The sequence below is a fragment of the Sus scrofa genome, chromosome 1 (assembly GCF_000003025.6).
Source record: "Sus scrofa isolate TJ Tabasco breed Duroc chromosome 1, Sscrofa11.1, whole genome shotgun sequence".
In the NCBI taxonomy this organism is placed as follows: Eukaryota; Metazoa; Chordata; class Mammalia; order Artiodactyla; family Suidae; genus Sus; species Sus scrofa.
The window spans coordinates 128820130-128846927 of record NC_010443.5 but is presented as its reverse complement, the minus strand read 5'-3'; the positions used below and the strand labels follow the sequence as shown (position 1 = coordinate 128846927).

General features: G+C 40.8%; 2 protein-coding genes across 3 annotated transcripts; one reads left to right on the top strand and one right to left on the bottom strand.

The window, feature by feature from the left end:
* LRRC57 (leucine rich repeat containing 57) lies at positions 1179-7791 on the bottom strand. Its single transcript, NM_001244811.1, has 6 exons — positions 7609-7791; positions 7412-7517; positions 7176-7314; positions 5622-5890; positions 2443-2628; positions 1179-1942 (listed from the first exon to the last, which is right to left on the bottom strand). Exons 2-6 carry the CDS (start codon positions 7493-7495, stop codon positions 1901-1903), a joined length of 720 nt encoding a protein of 239 aa, NP_001231740.1. The 5' UTR covers positions 7496-7517; positions 7609-7791; the 3' UTR covers positions 1179-1900.
* On the top strand, positions 7901-26377 carry HAUS2 (HAUS augmin like complex subunit 2). Of its 2 annotated transcripts, NM_001243905.1 has the most exons (6): positions 7901-8007; positions 16724-16816; positions 17692-17761; positions 19696-19828; positions 22228-22336; positions 25617-26377. In NM_001243905.1, the coding sequence occupies exons 1-6, from the start codon at positions 7915-7917 to the stop codon at positions 25818-25820; spliced, it is 702 nt and encodes a 233-aa protein (NP_001230834.1). In that variant the 5' UTR covers positions 7901-7914; the 3' UTR covers positions 25821-26377. The 2 variants fall into 2 exon arrangements, with proteins under 2 accessions (NP_001230834.1, XP_020924021.1); XM_021068362.1 differs by lacking the exons at positions 7901-8007; positions 16724-16816; positions 19696-19828.

Genomic DNA, 26798 nt, shown 5'->3' with positions numbered 1-26798 from the left:
AGGACTGGTGGACCACTAGAATCTACTTTGTAATCTCATATTTAAGTCTAAATACTTGTGTACTATGTCTTTGGGCATATTACTTTATTTAGTCCATGCCTTCAAGTAGCTCAGTCTGTTAAGAGACAGATGAATACAGAATGTGAGAAGTGCTACCCTAACAGATGGAGCAGTTAATTCGGATTAGATATCTAAAGAAAGGGGCTTAGACATAGGGAAGGGCAAGTTAGTAAGAGAGGGTGTTCCTGGCTGAGCACACAGTGTAAAGACAAAGGAGAGAGACACTGAACTATGGGTTTAAGGAGCAGAATAATGTGGTATAATGGGGCAGGCAAATGAGAGCAAAGAGGATATCTGGAAATAAGGCTGAGCCCAAGGTGTGAAAGTTAGCAGTCACTGATTCTCATGAGGGTGGGGATTTTATAAACTCTAGTTAATAATTAAATGTCTGGGGACAATAAGTTGTTTAATTTGTAAGTTCTAATTTATTAAATAAGTACTAATAAAGAAATGCTAATTGTTCCAGTAGATCAATAAGATTAATTAAGCATAAACAGTTTATAGAACAAAACTCAATTGATGATGATAAATTGGTACTGCCATCCCTCCCCAAATTGTGACAGAATTAACATGGGAAAAAGATTCCTTAGACCAGATTTAAGGTCAGAGAGACTTTCCTCATATTAAACACTAGGTTCTTGTGATCTCGTGAATTAATAGTTAAACTAGGTTTTGGCTAAGACAAAACTTTAGAAAACAACAGAGTGGTAGCCTTCTAAATGTTCATCAGTAACAATCTGAAATCATCTACCTTTATACCTTCTGTGTCTCTTACCAAGCATGGTTCCAGGACCACAGAAATGTTTATCAGTCACTTGAAGGCGGTTTGCTACTTTTGCAACTTGAACAAGAACATGAAACATTTCTTCCTAATCAGTTTACTTTCAAAGGGCTACTTGCAGCTTAAAGTTCTCCTGTCTTCTTCCTTGAAAGGATTAGCCTTTCTTCCAGCCATAGTTCATTAAAAAATCTTTTATTATATTCCCTCATTCAGAGAATAAATTTAATAAACATAAGTTGTTGTAAAATATTGTAGCAGTTTTTTGATAGGTACTTTAATTATTTGAGTTATAAATACAAAAAGATTACCAGAAATAAGACACTGTTTCCAACAAAGCTTCAGGAAAATCTTGATTATTAAAACCCTTGTATCTTACAAGTTTTGCATATATAGTTTTAGCTCTTCAGAGCCCTCTATCAATAAGGCACCTGCAATAGTAAAAAATTTGCTACTGCAGCCTTGGGGAACATCTCTTAGTGTTGTGTTGTTGCTTCTCTACAAAGTACACTTTTAATCAAAAGAGTCATGTGTTTACATACATCCTAAATTCCAAGTATAAACATTGCAATTGAATTGATGGACTGGAATCTTAAATTCTTTAACCATAGCAGCCTCTCACAAATTATTTGAATTTCATAAAAATATAAAATGTTAACACAGAAGTGGAATGGCATCTGACTTTATGAAAGCTTGCACATAGGAAACACATGAAATTTCAAGCTGTTGTGTGAAGCTATTCTGGTACCAGGCAGCATCCTCTCACTGTATAAATAGCAACTAGCTACTGGGTTTCTTAAAGCCAAACTAATGATGGTTTTGAAGATGAACATTGTCCTTTGCCCTATCCATGACTTAAAATGGAGGACTCTTCCTGTCTCTTGATTCCTTTTAGCTTATTTGAGATAAGCCCTGGGAAGGAAAACGATCAGAGTGAAACATAACCTCCTGGAGGGTTATCTCCTTACTGCAGACATCCTTGACAGCAGGAACCTCTGATTCTGCCAGATTGCAAAAGGTTCCAACCAGTGTCCTTTAAGGTTCCCATGTTCCTGGAGAACATCACGCAAACTTCTTCTTGGTGGCCGTGAACCTCTCCATGTACTAAAAATTATGAAAGAATATATATTTTATTTTGCCATGAGCAAATAATTAACTTATTGGTTATCTAGGGTTTTATATGATTTTTTCCTTTAGGTTTTTACTGGATATGGTCCATTTCCTATAAAATCTACATATTCTAAATGCAAATTTTTTTAACTCAATGAATTTTACTACATTTATAGTTGTACAATGATCATCAAACCTCTAAATGCAAATTTAAAGCACATGATTTTATGGGTTTTTTTTCCCCTTTATATCTTAAGAGGAAACCTATCAAAAGATAAAGATGCTTGATAATAAGCTGTCTAGAGACAAGTAAACATCTTGGTACAGTACCACTTGGCTGATTCTCAGAACCCGCCTCCACAGTGAGGAAAAAATCCTATTGACATAAACAGGATTATACAGACATCCTGTACCTAAAAACATTTGTGTGGGTTGCTTCACCTCTCTCTTCTCCAGAGCAGTGACTAGAAATGCAGCAGTATACTGATACATACCTTGTCATAGCCTTCTAATTCTCGAAGTTTTTTTATTTCAAAAAGGTTGCCTTCCACAGCAAGCAGACAGATCTGGGAATCACTGAGAATGCTCTGTGGGAGCATACTGAGCTCAAGGCAGTTCTCCTCCAGACGGAGAACTTTAAGGCGAGGACAGCAAGATATCTTCACTGAAATCTGAGATATCTATTGAATAATTTCAAAAAATATAATAGGAAAAAGTATAAACACTATAATTTTTTAAACTGAATTATCACTTTTTTTTTTAGGGCCACACCTATGGCATATGGAGGTTCCCAGGCTAGGGGTTGAATCAGAGCTGTAGCCTGATTGTTGTACTTAAGTAGTGTGCTTTGGAGTTCCTGTTGTGGCTCAGTGGTTAACGAATCTGACTAGGAACCATGAGGTTGCGGGCTTGATCCCTGACCTTGCTCAGTGGGTTAAGGATCTGGTGTTGCTGTGAGCTGTGGTGTATGTAGGTTGCAGACATAGCTCGGATCCTGAGTTGCTGTAGCTATGGCATAGGCTGGCAGCTACAGCTCCGATTAGACCCCTAGCCTGGGAATCTCCATGTGCCACAGGTACGGCCCTGGAAAAAACCAAAAAAAAAAGTAGTGTGCTTTTCCTCCTATATTTTGAATTATTCCTGATTTTTGGCTTCCCTTCTTGTCTCTATAGACGTTTTTCAAGCAGCAGTTCCTAATATTTAATATTCAGTCTTTCTAAACTGTCTCCTAGAAAGCTCATTCATTCTTAGTCTATCATTTCTGTTAAGCTTTCTATCTACACTCACATCTGCTCCCTCTATTGCACTTCTGTCTTTAATTTTTAGTAAAATACTGGATGTTTCACCATCAGAATCCACTCAGTGTGCCCATTCGCAGTAGCACCACTATTTAGGCCTTTGAGTTCAATACCAAGCAGTTATCTTTGACTCATTCACCTCTTCTGCCCTTTAAATGACCCAAGTCAGCAAGTTTTTTTTTTTCTTTTTTCTTTTTAGGGCCGCACTCATGGCATATAGAAGTTCCCAGGCGAGAGGTCGAATCAGAGCTGTAGTTGCCGGCCTACACCACAGCCACAGCAACACCAGATCCAAGCCATATCTGTGACCTACACCACAGCTCACAACAACGCTGGATCCTTAACCCACTAAGCGAGGCTGGGGATCAAACCTGCAACCTTATGGTTCCTAGTCGGATTCATTTCTGATGCACCACAATGGGAACTCCTAAGTCCCTAAGTTCTATTTACTCTGATGGTATCATCTCAGACCATCACCTGGGACCTAGTTAAAAATGTAAATTCTCAGGAGTTCCCATCATGGCCCTAAAAAGCAAAATAAATAAATTCTCAGATGCTACCCCAGACCAATAGAATCATAAGCAATGAGTGTGGCAGTCCAGTGATCTCTCAACCAACTCCCCCAGTTATTCTGATGCACACTATAACCTAAGAACCGATTTAAGGCAGCATAGGTGAACATGGAGTAAGTGTTCAACTTTCTTTACAAGTTTTTTTTCCTTTTTTTCCCTAACATTCAGAATTTTCCAAAAAGCTAAGAACATACAAGAATATCCACTTTAAGGAAAAGATAAAGCCAGTCTTCTCAAAGGCTGATTGGAATTTCATCACAATGTAAGGTCACTACAATATAGAACAGTTTTGTCTAATAAAACTTATTGTGGAGTTCCAGCTGTGGCACAACGGGATCAGTAGCACCTCTGGAGCACTGGGACGCAGGTTTGATTCCTGGCCTGGGTTAAGGATCAGGTATTGCCGCAGCTGTGGCATAGGTCACAACTGTGGCTAGAATCTGATCTCTGGCATGGAATTTCCCTATGTCTCGGGGCAGCCAAAAAAGAAAAAACTCACTGCAATGATTGGAATATTCTATATCTGTGCTGTCTAATACTGGAAGCCACTAGCTATGTATGGCTACTGAGCACTTGAGATATGGCTAGTGGCAACTGAGGAACCAAATTTTTAAATCTAATTTAAATGAATTTTAATGGCCATGTGGCTAGTGGCAGACTGTAATGGACTATGCAGATCTAGAAGCATAGACACCAGCGAAACTAAAGACTACCTAGTCTTACTGTGATCAATGTTTAATCATTTGTGCCTTATGTATAGCCCAAAGATGTTTTTCCAGTCAGATACATATTAACCAAAGAGCTTCTAAAATCATGGAAACAAATTTCAAACATTACAATTAAAGCTGTCCAACAATGAAATGGAATTTTTCCAGAAATCCTATCACTGATGATTTTTCAGCAAAAGCAGGACACACATTTGACAAAGACGTCAGAAAAAAGACAACTGAATGACCTCTGATGTTCAACTCCGACAACTTATGAGTTTAAGCTTCTTTTCCACACTATCTTCCTGACATGGCTTCTTGCTAAATGATTAGAGATATATCTGAGGACAATTGGAGGAAGTCCTCAAGGTTTATGAGACAGAGGTTTAACTTTTGAAATTATCTCACCCCATTACCCATCCCACCCTCCCAAACGTACACAATAAAGAGTTCCCATTACGGCAATGGGAATGAACCTGACTAGTACCCATGAGGACGCAGGTTTGACACTTGGCCTCGCTTAGTGGGTTAAGGATCTGGTGTTGCCGTGAGATGTGGTGTATGCCTGTGGCACAGCTCCAATTCGACCTCTAGCCTAGGAACTTTCATATGCTGCTGCAGGTGCGGCCATAGAAAGCAAAAACAAAAAACAGGAGTTCCCTTCATGGCACAGCGGAAACGAACCCAACTAGGAACCATGAGATTGCGGGTTCAGTCCCTGGCCTTGCTCAGTGGGTTAAGGATCTGGCATTGCCGTGAGCTGTGGTGTAGGTCGCAGACACAGCTCGGATCCTGTGTTGTTGTGGCTGTGGTATAGGCTAGCGGCTACAGGTCCAATTAGACCCCTAGCCTGGGAACCTCCACATGCCACGGGTGCAGCCCTAAAAAAGACCAAAAAAACCCCCACAAAACAAACACACCCTATGTCTCAACAAACGTCATAATACTTTGGGCTTTGAAATTAATACAGCCCAAAGAATATACCTTTGCTCTAGCCTTAGACACCCCTCTCCATGATCACAGTTTAGAAAACAATTGGTTATGCAAGAGACTATAAACCCACACATGCTGTAGAAAAACCCCTTAAACTCTACACCTGGTTCTGGTTGAGGTTGAGTTCGATGACCTGCAGCTCCCCTACTATGTCAGGTATGCTCCGAATCTGGTTCTTGGAGAGATCCACTACATCCAGGTGCCGTAGGCTACAAAGCTGGGGTGGTAGTGCTCGCAGCTGGTTCCCAGAGATGCTCAGGGTCTTCAGGGCAGACAGTTGCCCAAAAGTAGATGGCAGCTCTCTTAAGTGATTGTTGTTTAGACTTAGTGTCTCTAGCTTTTTCAGATGGCATAACTCATCAGGAAGAACAGCTGGCAAAGAAAAATGTAAAAATCTGAATCTGATAACAGCTGAAAAGCACTTTTGATGAAGTATATAAAAACTACATGGTAGCTGTTACTCCTCTTGTTAATATACATAGGAATTTTTGGAGTTCCCTATTGTGGCGCAGCGGAAACGAATCTGACTAGGAACCTTGAGGTTGTGGTTGCAGTGTTCCATCCCTGGCCTCGCCCAGTGGGCTAAGGATCCGGCGTTGCTGTGAGCTGTGGTGTAGGCCGAAGACGCAAGTTGGATTAGGCGTTGCTGTGGCTGTGGTCTAGGCCAGCAGCTGTAGCTCAAATTTGACCCCTAGCCTGGGAACCTCCATAAGCCAGGGGTTCAGCCCTAAAAAAAAGACAAAAGACAAAAAAAAAAAAAATATATATATATATATATGTATACATATATACATATGTATAGGCATTTCACATGTTGTGCCATTTTTATACCTTTTTACCAACATAGTCTTCAGAAGGTGAGGATCAAAATGCAGGAAAGTGGAGTTTCCATCGTGGTGTAGCGGAAATGAATCCTACTAGGAAACCTTGAGGTTACAGGTTTGATCTCTGGCCCCTCTCAGCGGGTTAAGGATCTGGCGTTGTTGTGAGCTGTGGTATAGGTTGCAGACGTGGCTCAGATCTGGCATTGCTGTGGCTCTGGCGTAGGCCAGCAGCAACAGTTCCAATTAGACCCCTAGCCCAGGAACCTCCATATGCCGCCGGTGTGGCCCTAAAAGGACAAAAGACCAAAAAAAAAAAAAAAAAATGCGGGAAAGCATTATGTGTATAATGGGCTCCTTTTGTGAAGGGGCCACTGCACAATCCCACAGCAGTTTTGTGGGATTTGGAACACCCTCCCCTTTCCATCCCATCTGCCCTTCCAAATCAGTAGCAAAATTAGCCCTGCCTACATTACCTCCCAAAGACAGTCCCTTTCAAATCCAAATTAACCCCATCCCCAACAATACAATACCAGAGGAGGCTTATAAATATAATTACAACAGATAGAAAGCTTCAAGGACTCAGACATTCTCCCTAGTCTTGAGCTCCTGAACTGTTTCATAACAACAATCAGCTTGTTAGGAAAAAACCACCCTTTTTTTCCCTTAAGATTCTGATATATTTATTTGAAAACTAGTTTTATAACATTATAATCACACTCCACACTATATTCCAAGAGAAAAACCACCCTCTTTAACACCTTATCACTAGCAAAAGCTTCCCCAGGAGCAAACCTCCCCAGGCGCAAAAGCCTCCCCAGGCGCAAAAGCCGTACTCAGTCTGTTGTTGTTCAAGGAGAGGCTCTTCAGTAGAGTGAACTTCCCTATAATCATAGGCGGTAGACTCTCGATCTTGTTGCTGGACAAGTCGATGGTCCTGAGATTGCTTGTCAGCTTCTGCAACTCTGAGGGGAACTGATGAAAGGGGTTCACAGCGCAGAGAATCCTTTAACTTCCCCGCCCGCCGTCCCTCTCCCTTTAAATTCCCTGGTCCGAGTCCTTCCAGTCTCACCTCGGTCAGCCCACGATCCTTAAGCTGAAAGACACCAGTTTTCTGCGCGGTTTCCACATGAGCACGGAGGGCACTGTTTCCCATCCTAGCGCCACTGCTCAGGTCCCTGTGGGAAGGAAGCGCAGCTGTCACCGCTCGGTCCAGGCACCCAGCCACCCGGTTGGCCTCCCGGCTGGGTCTGAAGCCTCAGCTGTCACCTCCTGCGGATCCCTGGATCTTGGGGGCCAGCCCAAGAGTGGCTGGGAAGAAAGAGCAGAACACCAGGCCCTGCCGATTTTGCAGCTCTTCCGAAACCAGCCGCCGCTAGGAGCCTAGGGAGGATCCGGAATCCCGGAACTCGCCTCCTACCCCTCAGCTCACAGCCGGCTGGGTGGAGAAAGAACCAGGACCCGCGCTCGCAGGGGATGAGTTCCCCGCCCGGGAGGAAACACCCTGTGACGTCATCGAGCCGCGCCGAGCGTTCCACTCACTCTCCGCGCCACCCGGGAAGGTGTTGCCCAGCCATGGCTGCCGCTAGCCCCTGGGACCTGGCCTCCGCGCCAAACGCTGCCGGGCTACTGCTGGGCCATTTCGTAGCTTCAGGGTTGGTCACTCAGGTGCGTGGGGGCTATGGCGTCATTAAGGGGGTGCCCAAAGTGGTGACAGAAGATGGCTGTGAGGTGGTGGTGGTGGTGTTGGCTGCGGGAGTGGGTGTGAGGGTTAGCTGGAGGCTGTGCTAGGTTCGAGGCAAGTGGAGCTCCTTGCGGGCGGCAGAAGTGTCTAGTCCGCTGTGGGTTCTGCAAAATCTTGATTCTGAGAAGGTGTTTCAAGTGTCTGGCGAGTGAGTTACTCCAGATCATTTCATGGGCGATAATAAAGATTAGTGTTCCCCGCTTTTTTTCATTCAGTGATACCGCCTGTAGATTGTAATGGGTGGCGGGGTTGGGAAGTACGGGTGGGTGCTAAAACATAAATCTCCAAATAACGCTCGTTTGTGTGAAATATTGAGGCATTACGGGAGACGCTGGATACAGGAGAGCGGCAAGGGAGGCATGCATCTTTAAAGGCCAGGGGAAAAAAATATTGGCGAAGAAGACCCATAAAACCTTGGAACCTGAATGAAGGAAGGTGTTAATTTTGAGAAGAGAAGAGGGAGACTAGCTCAAGGGGGTGGTAGTTTTAGATTCGGCAAGGAAGCGCATGTTCGCAGGTCAAAGGGAAAGAGCCAATGGAGGGAGAAATTGAAGATGTGAGGGAGTAATGAAATAGAAATAGCAGATGTGACAAGGGAATGGGGAAAGTGGGGTTAAGAGAAGAGAAAGAAATTTTGAGGTAATGAAGAAGTTGAGAAATTTCACTAAAAAAGGAAACTGAGAAAAATAGGTAAAACCATCTGCAGAGATTAGCGGTATACACATGATGGAAGATTTGTGGGAAATATGCAAGTCTTTATACCCAGAAGAGTCATTAGAGAATTCTATTATCTGCTTAGAGTAATTTTAAGATGCAAAAACAAAAACCTAAGGAGACCAAGAAACATGTCCAAGTCACTCAACTAGCGAAGTAGTTAGATCCCGATGCTCTCCCTTTTCTGACACATCATATCATCTCTAGGATGACTTGTGACACTGTCTTGAAAGAGTTTAAACTGTTGAAGAACTTGAAGACCTAGTAACAAGACTTTTTATGGATTTTGGGGAAAATGAGTGGAAGTAAGGAATGCATTGGAAAGTAGACAAAACATAACCACAGCACTCCATAGTTCTCACCTTCCTCACTTCTCTCCTGTGTTTTCTTTCTGCCACGTTGCATAATGCTCTCACTAGTGTTGTCTAGTTCTGTACCAAAGTAATTTGCAAAGTTCATGCTACAAGATTTGGGATTTATCCCTTTAGAACGTACTGGTGGGAGATAAAAACACCTAAACCAAAGGAGTAAGTCTCTGGTGAGAGAATTGGGCTGCTGTTAGTGTCCCTCAAGTAACACTGATTAGACAGTTACCTCTTTTGCCTACAGGTAATATCTGCCAATCCATGGCTCCTTAAGCCCATCTTACAATGTTATTTATTGCACAGCTAGACCCAGTGAGGAAACTTTTGTAGATTTGTAGCATGATTTTACTTTAAGCAAACTTTACATATAAAACCTACTTTTATTACAAGGATTTATCATTGATCTTTTCAAAATGAGCTATTATATGACTGCTTTAAACAGTGTATTCCTTAAGTGCACATCATCCATGTGCATTAAAAATTAAGAGTGATGCTTAAAATTGATATGATACAACTCTTATAGAATATATAGCTTGTGTAAGTTTTTTGTTGTTGTTGTTTTGATCTATTCACTGGAGAATGATTTAGTGAAAGAATTTCTAGGGATAATATGGGATACTATTTTGCCTTATGTCCTAGGACTGCTTCAGAGGCCTTACATCCTAGATGTTATTCTGGCAAGCTTGAGTCACAGTGCCTTGATCAAAGTCCCCTCTACTGGCAGTGCATAGGATAAGGATCTGGACCTAACAAAAAACCCCTCAGGATCTCTTCTTTTTTTCCCTTTTTCTTTTTTTTGGCTGCACCCCTGGCATGTGACAGCGCAGGGACTGAACCTGTACCACAACAGCGCCCAAGCCATTGCAGTGACAACATTGGATCCTTAACCCGCTGTGCCATAAGAGAACTCCTATTTCCTAATAGAAAGAATACTACCCTCCCCACACATACATATATCATCTATTTTCTCAGTCTGTGCACTGATCTTCTCTGCACCCACCCCCATTTTAAGGTCTCTCTGCTATACTACTTCTCTTTAAAAAAAAAAAAAAATTGAGAGTTCCCATCACGCAGCAGAAACAAATCCAATCAGGAAACATGAGGTTGTGGGTCCAATCCCTGGCCTCGCTCAGTGGGTTAAGGATCTGGTGTTGTGTGAGCTATGGTATAGGTCACAGATTTGGCTTGGATCTTGTGTGGCATAGGCTATGGCATAGGCTGGCAGCTGTTGCTTCGATTCGACCTCTAGCCTGGGAACCTCCATATGCGGCAGGTGCGGCCCTAAAAAGCCAAAAAAAAAAAAAAAAAAAATTGGTCACACCTGTGACAGATGGAAATTTTCTGGCCAGGAGTTGAACCCAAGCTGCAGCTGCAACCTACACCACAGTTTCAGTAATGCCGGACCCTTTAACCACTGGACCAGGGATCAAACCCTCACCTCCACAGCAACCAAGCCACTCCAGTTGGATTCTTAACCCACTCACCACAGCAGAAGCTCCTATACTGCCTCTCCCTTTTGTTTTTTAACTTATTTTTTTGTCTTTATTTATTTTTTGCCTTTTGAGGGCCGCATCTGTGGCATATGGAGGTTCCCAGGCTAGGGGTCTAATCAGAGCTCTAGCCACTAGCCTATGCCACAGCATAGCAATGCCAGATCTGAGCCTCATCTGCCATCTACACCACAGCTGATGGCAATGCCAGATCCTTAACCCACTGAATGAGGCCAGGGATTGAACCCACAACCTCATGGTTCCTAGTCAGATTCATTTCTGTCTCGCCACGATGCGAACTCCTATTTTTTGTCTTTTTTAGGACTTCAACCTTTGCATATGGAAGTTCCCAGGCTATGGGTTGAATTGGAGCTGTAGCTGCTGGCCTACACCACAGTTTATAGCAGTGCCACATCCTTAACCTTCTGAGCAAGGCCAGGGATTGAACCTCCAACCTCATGGATACTAGTGGGGTTCTCTATCGCTGTGCCGCAGTGGGAACTCCCTGCCTCCTTTTTAATATACCCCCCCCCTTTTTTGTTTTCTGTCTTTTGTCTTTTAAGGGCCACATTCGTGGCATATGGAGCTTCTCAGGCTAGGGGTCCAATCGGAGGTGTAGCCACTGGCCTATGCCAGAGCCACAGCAACACCAGATCCAAGCCGCATCTGCGACCTACACCACAGCTCACAGCAATGCTGGATCCTTAACCCACTGAGCGAGGCCAGATATGGAACCTGCAACCTCACGGTTCTTAGTTGGATTCGTTAACCACTGAGCCACGACGGGAACTCCAATATCTCCCTTTTAATAATTCAGTATGGGGAGTTTCCATCATGGCTCAGTGGAAAAGAATCAGACTAGCAACCATGAGGATGTAGGTTCGATCCTTGGCTTTGGCTCAGTGGGTTAAGGATCCAGTGTTGCTGTGGCTGTGGCATAGGCTGGCAGCTATGGCTCTGATTCAACCCCTAGCGTGGGAACCATCATGTGCCAAGTGTGTGGCCCTAAAAAGACCAAATAATAATAATATTAATAATAATAATTCATTATGAAGAAAAGACAGAGGATGTAAGCTTTTATTTATGTATAAATATATTAAACACATAATGTAATCAGATTTGTGTTTTTTGTTTTTTGTCTTTTTAGGGCCGCACCCAAGCCATATGCAAGTTCCCAGGCTAGGGGTCAAATCAGAGCTATAGCTGCCAGCCTACAGCACAGCCCCAGCAACACCAGATCCTAGCCACATCTGTGTCCTACACCACAGCTTATGACAACGCCGGATCCTTAACCCACTGAGTGAGGCCAGGAATTGAACCTGAGTCTTCATGAATGCTGATCAGATTCATTTTTGCTGAGCCACTACGGAAACTCCAGTGTTTTTATATTAAACATAAATGTCCTGGATTTCAGCTTCTTGTTTCTAGCTGCAGAGTAAACACAAATACCTTAAACAGACTAGCAGTGGCATGAAAATATGTAATATATAATGGCAATCATCAACAGTGAAGACTTGTGTATTCCCAATCTTTGAATTTTTTTTTTTAAGGTGTAGGTCTAAGTCACATGCCTCAAATAGAATTTCCATTTAATAGAGGAATTTGACTGCTCTTTCTTTCCTCTCTCTTTTTTTGGCTCTCCCTTTCTTAAAAATTCGTGTTTACCCTCTTATTTCTGTTGCATATTCTTGGCTAAGCTCCATTACCCTGTTGTTGAACCCAAGAGTTTAGTAGTTTACAAACGTGCAACTAAGATTAGTGTATAAACATGGAGGGATGGAGCAGTACCAGAGAGGGAATACGTTACAGTAAGAAATGGGAGATGTTTTACTTTCATTACTTTCCACCTAAGAGAGAGAAGAAAGAAAAATACAGTCATGTTGATATGATGAAAATGCAGATTAGATGTATTCTTACTTTAGCACTGATGCACATGGGCAATGTAAAGTTGAACTAATACTTAACCTACATACTCTTCAGTTTTGCCATCAGTAAAATATCTTGTGTTATCTACCTCATTGTACAGCCTAACTAGCTGTCCAGTCATGTGAAACAGAATCCTTCAAAGTCAGTATTGACTTGACTTTATCCTTTGTTTCCCCACATCGGCTAGGACTTACTGTTTTTCTTTTTTCTCTTTTTAAAAATTAAAGTATGGTTGATTTACAATACTCTGCCAAACTAGGACTTATGAATTCCATCTTCCCAGAAACTGATATCTCTGACTTCCTTTCCTTTTTTTTTTTTTTGTTTCTTATTCAAATGAATTATTTGTTTCTTGGTTTGTTTGTTTGTTTTTCTTTTCAGGGCTGCACCTGTGGCATATGGAAGGTCTCAGGCTAAGGGTCAAATTGGAGTGCTTTGGGGTTTTTTTAATTGAAATGTAGTTCATTTACAGTGTGTTAGTTTCAGGTATACAGCAAAGTGATTCAGTTATACATACATCTATATAACTATTTTTTTTTCAGATTCTTTTCCATTATAGGTTATTGCCAACTATTGAGTATAGTTCCCTGTGCTCTCCAGTAGGTCTTTGTTCGTTACCTGTTTTATGTATATCACGGTGTATATGTTAATCCCAGACTCTTAATTTATCCCTTCCTTTCCTTTTTAACTGCTACTGACGTAGTCTGCAGCTTCACCTTCTCACCGGTAATGCTATAGCAGCCACCTTTCTAAATATCCAACCTCCAGTCCATCTACACTAGTTTTTTTGTTTGTTTGATATTGTTGGCTAGTTACCAGAGTAGGGGTTTTTTTCAGTGTTGTGAAACTGTTTTTAAAACTTTTTGTAATCATCCCCAGTGGTAGCTCCATACTTATTAAGCAGTCACTTCCCATTCCTTCCTTCCCTCATCCCCATTAATTTTGTTTTCCATACTACCCCCATTTATAGTTCTAAAATATATATAGGAGTTACCATCATGGCGTAGAGGAAACAAATCTGACTAGGAACCATGGGGTTGTGGGTGTGATCCCTGGCTTTGCTCAGTGGGTTAAGGATCCGGCATTGCCATGAGCTGTGGTATAGGTCACAGACACGGCTCGAATCTGGCGTGGCTGTGGCTGTGGCGTAGGCTGGCAGCTGTAGCTCTGATTAGACCCCTAGCCTGGGAACCTCCATATGCCACGGTTGTGGCCATAAAAGAACAAAAAGACAAAAAATATATATATGTATGATCAGGTTACTTCATAGGAAATCTGAATTGCTCTCATTTTCTGCATTGTGATTGCATATCATAGCTGTCAAGATCTCCCATGATCATGTAGAAAACACATTTCCAGATTCATCTTCCTCTTTTTCTCACATATGTTAGTGCTAATTGACAGTTTCTGAGCATTTGTAATGTTTAGTTCTTTCTGTCTAGAATACATTTTCTTTCCCATCCATCATGAGTTTGTTAAGGACAGAGAGGTTGTTTCATTCATCCTTGAATCTTCCTCTTTCTAACTCATAAATATTTGTAAAATTATTGGTTGGAGTTCCCGTTGTGGCACAGTGGTTAACGAATCCGACTAGGAACCATGAGGTTGTGGGTTAAGTCCCTGGCCTTGCTCAGTGTGTTAAGGATTTGGTGTTGCTGTGAGCTGTGGTGTAGGTTGCAGACGTGGCTCAGATCCCGCATTGCTGTGGCTCTGGTATAGGCCGGTGGCTATGGCTCCGATTCGACACCTAGCTTGGGAACCTCCATATGCTGCGAGAGCGGCCCTAGAAAATGCAAAAAAAAAAAAAGAGAGAGACCAAAAAATAAAATAAAATAAAAATAAAATACTGAAGGCATTTTAAAAAAAAATTATCATTGGTCAGCAAACTTGCTATGAAGGGCCAGAGAGTAAGTATTTGGGACTTTTCAGTCCATAGGGGTGTAACTAGGATGTTATAGTGTGAAAACAACATGAGATAATATATAAATGAGTGAGAGAAGTTGAGTTTCAATAAAATTTATTTTTGGGCCCTGAAATTTGGATTTCATTTAATGTTCATGCATCACAAAATAGTTTTCTTTTGGGTTTTTTTTTCCTCCAACAACTAAAAGATATGAAAACCATTCTTAGCCTTTAAGCTATACAAAAACTGTCAATGGGCTGCCTTTAGTTCATAGGCTATGGTTTCCCAATACCTGGTCTATATGATATCTGAAGTACTTTCCTGTGCTAAGGAAAAGAGGAAGAGGATAGAAAAAGTTATGGATGAAGCCAAGGGTGAACAAGATAATATTTGTTCTGAGATAACCTGCAATTTAAGAAAACAGTATAACATAGAATGAAAGGATAAAGAGGAGGTGGGGGCGTTCCCGTTGTGGCACAGTGGAAACAAATCCAACGAGGAACCATGAGGTTGCCTCTTCGATCCCTGGACTTGCTCGGCAGGTTAAGGATCTGGCGTTGCTCTGGCTGTGGCGTACTCTGGCAGCTGTAGCTCTAATTTGGCCCCTAGCCTGGGAACCTACATGTGCCACGGATATTGCCTTAAAAAGTTAAAAAAAAAAAAATGTAGGCAGGGTTTTGAGGGGAGAGGTAGGTGCTTTTTAGAAGAATAATTTTGCCTGGACAAAACATCTCTTTATCCGAGAAAGTGAGAATGTAAAAGGAGACAGTATGAATGATTTATAGCCAGTAGAGGTCATCATTCAATCAGGTGAATGATTCCATGGCCCAGGAAGTGTTTGATTTTAGCCCCAGGAAGGGCTGAGAGAATAGGTTTCAGTCATTTGTGTAGAAGTGATTCTCCAACCTCAGCCTTAGAATTCTCTGGTTAGCTAATAGTAATGCCAGTCAATTGTGTATAATACTTTGGAAGATAGTACAAAGTGATTTTCTTGTTTTTCTTATTTGAATATTTGGTCAAAAGATTTGTGATAGTGGAGGTTTTAAAAACAGGAAATACAGGAGTTCCCTCATGGTGCAATGGTTAATGAATCCAACCAGGAACCACGAGGTTGCGGGTTCGATCCCTGGCCTCACTCAGTGGGCTAGGGATCTGGCCTTGCCATGAGCTGTGGTGTAGGTCACAGACGCAGCTCAAATCCAGCGTTGCTGCGGCTGTGGGCATAGGCCGGCAGCTACAGCTCCGATTAGACCCCTAGCTTGGGAACCTACATATGCCGAGGGAGCAGTCCTAGAAAAGGCAAAAAAAAAAAAAAAAAAGTCCATAGACACAAGAAGGGAAGCCAAAAATCAGGAATAATTCAAAATATAGGAGGAAGAGCACACTGCTTAAGTACAAGAATCAGGCTCTGATTCAACCCCTAGCCTGGAAATCTCCTTATGCCTCAGGATCATCCCTAGAAAGGGCAAAAAGACAGAAACAAACAAAGGAAATACACATTGCTACTATCCTACTCTTTTTCATTTTTCAGGGGCAGTGTTAGACATAGTATATCCTCATATTTTATTTATTTACTTATTTATTTATTTTTTGTCTTTTTGCGTTTTCTAGGGACCGCAACCTCATGGTCCCTAGTCAGATTCGTTAATCACTGAGCCACAACGGGAACTCCTATCCTCATGTTTTAAATACGTGGGCATATGAGTCCAGTGCACACAGAACCTTTTTCTTTTTTTTTTCTTTTTTTTTCAAAGTTATTTTATTTATTTTTCAGGATCTATTTTTTTAAATTACTCAATGAATTTTATTACATTTATAGTTGTACAACAATCATCACAACTCACTTAAAGCATTTCCATCCCAAACCCCAGGCACATCCCCCCACCCTGCAACCTGTCTCCTTTGGAAACTGTTAAGTTTTTTCAAGTCTGTGAGTCAGTATCTCTTCTGCAAAGAAGTTCATTGTGTTCTTTTTAAAGCTTCCACCTAAGTGATAGCATATGATATTTGTGTCTCACTGTCTGGCTAAGTTCACTTAGCATGATAATTTCTAGGTCCATCCATGTTGCTGCAGATGCCATTGTTTCTTTCTTTTTAATGGCTGGATGATATTCCATTGTGTATATGTACCACATCTTTATCCACTCCTCTGTTGATGGACATTTAGGTCCGTTTGCATGTCTTGGCTGTTGAGAACCTTTTTTCTGACATACTGCTGCTTTCTCTGTTTACTTACCAATAGGAAATGTTAAATATATCTAAGAATTCAGCTTCTTGCTTTGTGAACTTCTCCAGACAACAGCACATCACAGATGTTCAAGCTGAAATCTACCAGGTAAATTATGTTGGAGTTTTTACTTTCTATATCTAGTGTGGGGAAAAAAACCTTTTTTTAAAATCATTTATTTATATATACATTTTTTTCTACTGTACAGCATGGTGACCCAGTTACACTTCCATGTATACATTCTTTTTTCTCACATTACATGTCCCATCATAAGTGACTAGACAGTGTTCCCAGTGCTACACAGCAGGATCCCGTTGCTAATCCATCCCAAAGGCAACATTCTGCATCTATTTACCACAAGCTCCCAGTCCCTCCTACTCCCTCCCCTTACCCCTTGGCAACCACAAGTCTATTCTCCAAGTCCATGATTTTCTTTTCTGTGGAAAGGTTCCTTTGTGCCATATATTATATTCCAGATATAAGTGATATCATATGGTATTTGTCTTTCTCTTTCTGATTTACTTCACTCAGGACGAGAGTCTCTAGTTCCATCTATGTTGCTGCAAATGGCATAATTTTGTTCTTTTCTATGGCTGGGTAGTATTCCATTGTGTATGTATACAATATCTTCCTAATCCAATCATATATCAGTGGACTAGTGTTGGGAAAAAATCTTGATTGGTTCCAAAGCAATTTTTCTTGCCCATTGGACAATGTCTAGCACATAGCTATATAGGCATTTCTTTGCAGTACTAATAGTAGTAATGCTCATAGTAGTAGTTAGGAGTAGTAGCAGTAGCAGCAAAAGGGCTTGAACACCACAATCAAAAGCTTCAATAAATCCTTGGGGCTCTTGTAACAAATCATCCTCCTGCTCCCCTAACTACTCCTGAGTTAAAGACTGCCCATTTTTATCAAAGTTTAAGCCTTTACTTCAGGCTATTTTTTGCATAAACTAAATGTTATCTTTGTTCCTAATGTAGAAAAACCTGGAAATTGAGCTCCTACGACTAGAAAAAGATGCCGCAGATGTTGTCCATCCTTCATTTTTGGGTAAGTGGTTTAGTTAAATGAGTAATCATTGGAATTTCAACTTTTTCTTGGATTACTTTAAAAAGCACCAAGCTATAAAATTATGATAATTATTTTAGGTATTATCCCAAAGCTAACAAAGTCTGCATTGTTATATGCTCAAAGAGAAGTCCTGTTGGCTTAACTATTGTAAATAGCATTAAAAGTAAATGAGGCAGGAGCTCCCCAGAGTCAGTAGAGCTTAAACAACAAAGGCTAAAGAACTTTCCAGGTTAGAGGATGCTAAAGGGACATGACAGCTAAAGTATAGTATAGTCGTGAATTAAACATTAGAAAATTTTTTGCAATATAAAATGTAAAAAAAAAAAATTTTTCTATAAAGGACATTTTTGGGCTATTTGGTGATGTTTAAATATGGGCTGTATTTTTTTTTTTCTTTTTCTTTTTAGGGTCACACCCTCAGCATATGGAGGTTCCCAGGCTAGGGGTCTAATTAGAGCTACAGCTGCCAGCCTATGCCATAGCCACAGCAATGCCAGATCCGAGGATCTGGATACAGATCCAGCAACGCTGGATCTTTAACCCACTGAGTGGGGCCAGGGATGGAACCTGAAACCTCGTCATTCCTAGTCGAATTAGTTTCCTCTGCTCCACAATGGAAACTCCTGGGCTGTATTTATTTATTTGTTTATTTTGCTTTTTAGGGCTGCACCCATGGCATATGGAAGGAAGTTCCCATGGTAGGGGTCTAGTCGAAGCTATAGCTGCCAGCCTACGCCATAGCCACGGCAACGCCAGATCCGAGCAGCATCTGTGACTTATACCACAGCTCAAGGCAACATCAGATTGTTGACCCACTGAGTGAGGCCATGGATTGAACCTGCATCCTCTTGGATACTAGTCAGGTTCATTTCTGCTGCACCACTACAGGAATTCCTAAATATGGGCTGTATTAAATATTGGTAGTACTGTACCAATGTTAAGTTATCTGAATTTGATAATTGTAGTTAGATAAGAGAATGTTCCTATTTTAGGAAATACTTGCTGAAGATTTAGGGGTAAAAGTTCATTACGTCTGCAACTTACTCTCAAATTGATCAGCAAAAATATATGTATGGGTGTGTAGAGAAAGGGGAAGAAAAGGAAAATGTAGCCAAATATTACAGTTGCTAAGTCTAGATAAAATGTATATAGGAGTTTGGTCAGTGAACTATTCTTTTTTTTTTTTGTCTTTTTCCCATTTCTTGGGCCACTTCTGTGGCATATGGAGGTTCCCAAGCTAGGGGTCTAATCGGAGCTGTAGCCGTCAGCCTATGCAACAGCCACAGCAACACGGGATCCGAGCCACATCTGCGACCTACACCACAGCTCATGGCAACGCCTACACCACAGCTCATAGCAACGCTGGATCCTTAACCCACTGAGCAAGGCCAGGGATTGAACCCGCAACCTCGTGGTTCCTGGTTGCATTCGTTAACCACTGAACCACAATGGGAACTCCAGTCAGTGAACTATTCTTGAAACTTTTCTGTTACATTTGAATTTTTTTCCAAATAAAAATTTAAAAGAAGAGGAATTGATAGCCATCAATTGAATTCTGGGGAAAATATTGAAACAATATTACTTATAAATGCTTTTTAATATTCATGTACAATATCAGAGGCAGAGATGGGAAAAGAAACTATTTGAAGAATGCGACTCTGGCGATAAAAACGGAACCAAGAGCAGAATTGAAAAACACAGAGAATTTAGCAGTAGATTTGATTGTCTATAGGAAAAGTAAGAGAAAATAGTTGAAAATGAAATTGGTGGCAAAGATAGCAAAGATTAAAGATAGCAAAGGGGGATATTGAGGAGGGAAATGATGGGATTAACTTTTGACATTGATGGTATTAGTGATTTCAAAACTTACTTGTCCTGTTGCTAACTATAACTACTGCTCCTCGTTTGTATAGCTGAGAAGTGTCATGCTCTGCAAAGCATGAATAATCATTTGGAAGCAGTGCTGAAAGAGAAGCGGTCCCTCAGGCAAAGACTGTTGAAAGGCACGTGCCAAGAAAACTTGCCAATTGAAGCTGTTTATCACAGGTTAGACTAAAAAGTAGACATTAACAGTTACACATGTTTTCTGAGGGTAGTTTTTGTTTAGTAGATACTTATTTCTTTATTTTCCTTTTTAGGGCCACACGTGTGGCATATGGAAGTTCCTGTGGCTAGGGGTTGAATCAGAGCATATGCAGGCCACTGGCCTACACCACAGCCACAGCAACAGCAACACCAGATCCCAGCCATGTCTGCTACCTACACTGCAGCTCATGGCAATGACAGGTCCTTTAACCCACTAAGCAAGGTCAGGGATCCAACCCACATCCTCATGGATTCTTAGACTCATAGTTATTTCATCGCATACTTTGTTAAACAGTATATGAATGATTGGATCTGTTAACATTTTATTAATGCTGATACATTTAGCCAGAAAGAAAAACCTTTACTTTTTTGGAGTTCCTGTGGTGGTGCAGAGAAAATGAATCCAACTAGGAACCATGAGGTTTTGAGTTCCATCCCTGGCCTCACTCAGCAGGTTACTGATCCTGTGTTGCAGTGAACTGGATCTGATGTTGCTGTGGCTTCAGTGTAGGCCGCCAGCTGTAGCTCTGATTCGACCCCTAGCCCCGGAACCTCCATATGCCAAGGGTGCGGCCCTAAAAAGCAAAAAAAGAAGAAGAAGAAGAAAATCCTTTACTTTTAAGAAATTACAGCAATGGTGAAGAGAAGGCATTCCTTTTGCCCATTGTGTTGGGAATTATAAATAATGATTTAATGAAAGAAATTAGATCTATAACATACAGTAGGGTGTGTAAGAATCATTTTTATTCTGTGTAGAGTATTTATTGTAACAGATTGATTCTTGCATTAATGTTGCCTCTATATAAAAATTCTTTTGGGGGATTTTAAACAGGGACAGATGAAAACAATGTCAATTAAGAGAAGAATAACAGGAGTTCCCGTCGTGGCTCAGGGGTTAATGAATCCGACTAGGAACCATGAGGTTGCAGGTTCGATCTCTGGCCTTGCTCAGTGGATTAAGGATCCGGTGTTGCCGTGAGCTGTGGCGTAGGCTGCAGACGTGGCTCGGACACTGCGTTGCTGTGGCTGTGGTGTAGGCCAGTGGCTACAGCTCTGATTCGACCCCTAGCCTGGGAATCTCATATGCCGCGGGAGCAGCCCAAGAAATGGCAAAAAGACAAAAAAAAAAAAAAAAAGACTATCAGTTCTGAGCTCATCTCTGCTGTTTGTATGCCTCAAAGCCTTGGGCAAATGATTTAAGTTTTTGTCTGTTTCCCCATCCATAGAATGAGGATGCTTTCTGTTGCTTTCTTTTTCATAGGAGTATGGCAAGTATCAAATTGAAGATCTAGATTCTTACTAATAATAATAAAATTAAAAAGCAGGCATCTGGGGATCTGATTGCTAACTTTCTCCATCAGTGCCTCACTGACCCTGAGCAAATCAATATTTTCTCTTAAGCGTTAGATCTTTCATCTTGTATTAAAATGAGATATACAAATCCCATTCTTGTGGATATATTCATATCTATTCAGTACAGTAACTACCATTAATGTGTATATTAAATAATATTATATATATCAGAAGAACTGAGTGATGATTTTAAAGCATTTTGCAAAAGCAAAGATTCAAAGTAGTTTCACGTGTAGGCTATTTCAGTGAAGTATATCTATCCTTATTGTCTTCACCCTTCACTGAGAATGAGTAGATGAAACAGAGGTTTTACCTAGAAAAATTTTTTTACTTATGTTAGAAAATTATTAACATTGAGGTTTGTGTAACATTAGGTTGGGTTCCAAAATGATTATTGGAGTCCATTTTGGCTGATGTTATGGATATGGCATTGTCACTGCCTTGATGCAGGTTCAATACCTGGCCTGGGAACTTCTGCATGCCATGCGTGCAACAAACCAAATATGATTAGTGTCGTCTCTTTCTGTTTTTCTGTTTGGATGGCAAGTTAATTCCTGCTTAAAGTGAAAGCAAAGGACCTTTTCTATCACTGATATTTCCTTGAATAAAGAAAGATTGCTAATGGTTCGTTTGGTAGATTGTAATTCCCTTATTTCATAGTTAAAGTCCTAGTTAAAGAGAAAAAAGATAATACAAAATAACTAAACTGAAAGATAAGTTAACTTCTGAAGTTCCCATTGTGGCTCAGTGGGTTAAGAACCCGACTCTTATCTGTGAGTATATGGGTTAAATCCCTGGCCTTGCTCAGTAGGTTAAGGATCCGGTTTTGTCACAAGTAGCAATGTAGGTCACATGTGCAGCCTGGACCTGGCTGTGGCTGTGGCATAGGCCAGCAGCTGCACCTCCAATTCAACCCCTATCCCAGGAACTTTCATATGCTGCTGGTGCAGCCCAAAGAAGAAAAAAAATTCTAAAAAAAAAGTTGACTTTTTTTCTCCCTCCTTCAGATATATGGTACATTTGCTGGAGTTGGCAGTAACTTTCATTGAGAGATTAGAAAGCCATCTGGAAACAATTAGAAATATCCCTCATTTAGATACAAATCTAAAGAAAATGGTGAGTATTTCCAATAACACTTAAGTGCCTCATCAACTTCTTTCACTTTTAGCTATCTTTAGTTCTTTTATACTAGAATCTCAAATGTATGATCTCATTTTTTTTTTGATGGCTGATATTATGAGTGAATTTTTTTGTTTGTTTGTTTTGTTTTTTGGTTTTTGGTTTTGGGTTTTTTTGTTGTTGTTGTTTTTTTGTTTTTTTTTTTGTCTTTTTGCCATTTCTTGGGCCACTCCCGTGGCATATGGAGGTTCCCAGGCTAGGGGTCTAATCAGAGCTGTAGCCGCCGGCCTACGCCAGAGCCACAGCAACGCGGGATCCAAGCCACGTCTGCAACCTACACCACAGCTCACGGCAACGCTGGATCATTAACCCACTGAGCAAGGGCAGGGATCGAACCCGCAACCTCATGGTTCCTAGTGTGCCACGACGTGAACTCCGCGAATTATTTTTTAAATCAAGATGCTTTTTCTTCTTTATATCATTTTTCTTTAGAAGTTATTTTACATTGTTTTATTCCAGTATTTTTAAAAAATTTTTATTATAGTCAATTTACGATGTTCTGTCAATTTCTCCTGTACAGCAAAGTAACCCAGTCATACACATATATACATTCTTTTTTTCACATTATCCTCCATCATGTTTCATCACAAGTTCCTTGGCCTATAGAGCAGAATCTCATTGCTTATCCACTCCAAATGCAATAGTTTACATCTACTAACCCCAAACTCCCACTCCCTCCCACTCCTTCCACCTCCCTCTTGGCAGCTACAGGTCTGTTCTCCATGTCTATGAGTTTGTTGCTTTTCTGTAGATAGGTGTATTTATTGCCATATATTAGATTCCAGATATAAGTGATATCATATGGTAATTGTCTTTCTCCTTCTGACTTACTTCACTTAGTATGAGAGTCTTTAGTTCCATCCATGTTGCTGCAAATGGCATTATTTTGTTCTTTTTTTATGGCTGAATAGTATTCCATTGTGTATATGTACCACATTCTTTTTTTTTTTTTTTTTTTTTTTTGCTTTTTAGGGCCACACTTGTGGCAAATGGAAGTTCCCAGGCTAGGGATCATATTGGAGCTGCAGCTGCTGGCCTATGCCACAGCATCACAGGATCCAAGCCTCATCTGCGACCTACACCACAGTTTATGGCAGTGCTGGACACTTAACCTACTGAGTAAGGCCAGGGATTGAACCCCCATCCTCATGGATATTAGTTGGATGCATTTCTGCTGTACCATAACAGAAATTCCCATATGGTAGTTCTATATTTAGTTTTCTCAGGTACCTCCATACTATTTTTCATAGTGGTTGTACCAAGTTAAATTCCTGTTTTATTCCAATATTTAATAAATATGTGTTATCTTCCTTGGGCAAGGGACTATGCTATAGGTATCATGAGAAATAAACAGGTATAACCAATCACTGCCCTCAAATTATCAAGATTTGATGGATATACTATAAAGTAGAAAGTATCTTATACTTTCTTTATAGCATAGTATAAAGAAAGTACAGTGTATTCATACTTGCACAATGAATATAGCAGAGAATTACAAAGAAGATGCTATCTGTTAAGCACAGCAAGAGAGGGGATTACTTTCCCTTTATGGAGCTTGGGAATAGGACAGGAGGTAGGAATACTTCAATAAAGTTTTACATAGGAGTTAGTAGTGAACTGAATCTAAAAGAATCACTGAAATTTGGATGCACATCAGAAAGAATATTTGAGCCCAAAGCAGCAATGTGAGGAAAGATATGAAAATCAGAGAGCACGGGTAGTTTGAGGGAAGACTGGTACTCAACTTTGACTGATGCTTAAAGGTATTGAGAAGGAGATTGACTCAGGGTTTGTTTATGCAATGCCTTGAAAACCAGACTAAGGAGTTTAAACTTTGTCTAAGTCCTGGGAAACCATTAAATATTTTTTGTTTTGTTTGTATTTTAGAGAAGGACACAGAGAAGTGGTTTGATCATAACTTAGTCATGGAGATAGAGTAGGCTGAGCCTTGCCACTCAAAGTAGGTGCAGAGCATCAGCATCACCTTGAAGCTTGTTAGAAATGCAGAATTGCAGACCTCATTCACCTTGGACCTCCAGAATCTGAATCTACAGTTTAACAAGTTCCTCAGGTGATTCCTATGCACATTAAAGTTTGATGAGCTATGGGTGGAGTTCCCTTCATGGCTCAGAGGTTAACGAATCTGACTAGGATCCGTGAGGATGCGGGTTCGATCCCTGGCCTCACTCAGTGGGTTAAGGATCCAGTGTGGCCGTGAGCTGTGGTGTAGGTTGCAGATACAGCTCAGATCTGGCATTGCTGTGGCTGTGGCATAGGCTGGGGGCTGCAGCTCCAACTTGACTCCTAGCCTGGGAACCTCCACATACTGCGGGCACAGCCCTAAAAAGCGGAAAAAATTAAAAAAAAAAAAAAAAAGGCTATGGGTTAGAGCACTAGGCAGAGGAACCAAAGGCAGAGAAGCTTAGAGAATAAATAGTCATTCTGATAAAAGATTTCAAGCATAGGATTAAAAAGGATTTTGGAGATCAGATTTCTAGCACATGGCTACTATTTGAACAAGGGACACATCCAAGGAATGAAGTTTCTAACCTTGATGACTTGCAGATGAGTAGGGTCAAGAGATTAGTTTTTTCACATCTTGCACAGATAGTGTTTAATCACGCTTTGTTGAACTGTAGTTATATCGAGTTTGAGATGTTGCTTGTGCATCCAAATGGAGATTTCCAACAAACTGAAATATGGGACTGAATTTTAGGATATTGATTCAGGGTCCTCTGTATTGAGCTGATAATTGAAGACAAAGAAGAAATGAACCCACAGAGAAAAAAAGGTGTGCATAAAAAGGAGGAGAGGAGTTCCTGTTGTGGCGCAGTGGAGGCAAATCTGACTAGGAACCATGAGGTTTTGGGTTCAATCCCTGGCCTTGCTCAGTGGGGTTAAGGATCCAGCGTTGCTGTGAGCTGTGGTGTAGGTCGCAGACATGGCTTGGATCTGGCATGACTGTGGCTGTGGTGTAGGCTGGTGACTACAGCTCTGATTGTACCCCTAGCCCGGGAACCTCCATACGCCGAGGGTGTGGCCCTATAAAGCCAAAAAAAAAAAAAAGGAGAGCACACTTTTAAGAAGCTTTTGTGTTAAGGGGCTAGAAAAGATCAATTCTTAACTTTTGGTATCATAACTATTTGTGATATAATAATGATATATTAATGACAGACTTGATTTCTCTCCTGTTTTCCCTTTCTTTCAAATGTTATAGAGCACAGCTTTAGCAAATATGGACATTTTGGTGATGAAGACAGAAGAACTGGCAGAAACTATACTCAAGTGGCGAGAACAACAGAAGGAAGTTTCCTCTTGTATTCCCAAAATATTAGCTGAAGAAAATTTTCTTCATGATGTTATAATGCCTCCTTTACCTTTTACTTCCAAAGTTAAAGTCCAAACTGGTAACACCAAGTGATTATCAACTGGGTATTTTTGTTTAATTATATATAGTTGTGTGAAGTCCATTTCTAGTGAGTTATGGTATTTATAGACTTGGCTGCTAGCATTACTCAAAGAGCCCTCTTTGTAGTAAGATTCCAAGTTCATTAAGACCAAACTGAATTTTCCTTTGTTTGTCATATATTTTTCATTTCACTTTTCATTAAAAAATATAGCTATGATGATCTGTTAACATGAGTGCCTTAACCATATTGTAGGCAGCAGACTTTATATGATGTTTTTTAAAAAATGCTTATTTCTGGGAGTTCCCTTCATGACTCAGTGGTTAATACATCTGACTACCATCCATGAGGAAGCAGGTTCGATCCCTGGCCTCGCTCAGTGGGTTAAAGATCCTGTGTTGCTGTGAGCTGCGATATAGGTCACAGATGAGGCTTGGATGCTGTGTTGCTCTGGCTGTGGCGTAGGGCAGCAGGTCCAGCTCCAATTTGACCCTTAGCCTGGTAATCTCTGTATGCCATTAGTGTGGCCCTAAAAAGCAAAATAAATAAATAAATTTTAAAAATTAAAAAATGTTTATTTCTGAATTAGAAGAGTTTTGAATTTGAAAGTATGTTATTTATTCCTGCAGGATTGTCACTAAGTGTGCAAAAAAGAGTAGCATAGCCAGCCCAACTGCTGTCCTTTGAAAGGCCTTCTTGTAAAGTTGGTACTTGGCTGGCATCTGGGAACTTAGATTTCAAGAGGGTTCCCTCCACTCTCACCGATAAGAGTTGCTCACTGTGACTAAGGTGTTTATACAGGTTTATGAGAACACTTCCTTTCTTCCTTGTAGTCTAAAATTTTGGTACATACACAGAAGATACCAATGTGACTAGCCCTCGGTAATAACCCTGGTAATGCTTCTTTTTTTTTTAATTTTAAAAATAGTGTTCTTGGAATTCCCGTCATGGCACAGTGGAAATGAATCCAACTAGGAACCATGAGGTTGCAG

Excerpts from the sequence above, each read along its gene's own strand:
- LRRC57 (NM_001244811.1), bottom strand. The coding sequence starts at position 7,495 with ATGGGAAACAGTGCCCTCCGTGCTCATGTGGAAACCGCGCAGAAAACT. Across the intron at positions 2,629-5,621 it reads TCAACCTCAACCAGAACCAG|ATATCTCAGATTTCAGTGAA; the intron begins GTGTAGAGTTTA and ends ATTATTCAATAG. Across the intron at positions 1,943-2,442 it reads AATTAGAAGGCTATGACAAG|TACATGGAGAGGTTCACGGC; the intron begins GTATGTATCAGT and ends CATAATTTTTAG.
- HAUS2 (NM_001243905.1), top strand. The coding sequence starts at position 7,915 with ATGGCTGCCGCTAGCCCCTGGGACCTGGCCTCCGCGCCAAACGCTGCC. Across the intron at positions 17,762-19,695 it reads TGTCCATCCTTCATTTTTGG|CTGAGAAGTGTCATGCTCTG; the intron begins GTAAGTGGTTTA and ends TCGTTTGTATAG. Across the intron at positions 19,829-22,227 it reads ATTGAAGCTGTTTATCACAG|ATATATGGTACATTTGCTGG; the intron begins GTTAGACTAAAA and ends TCCCTCCTTCAG.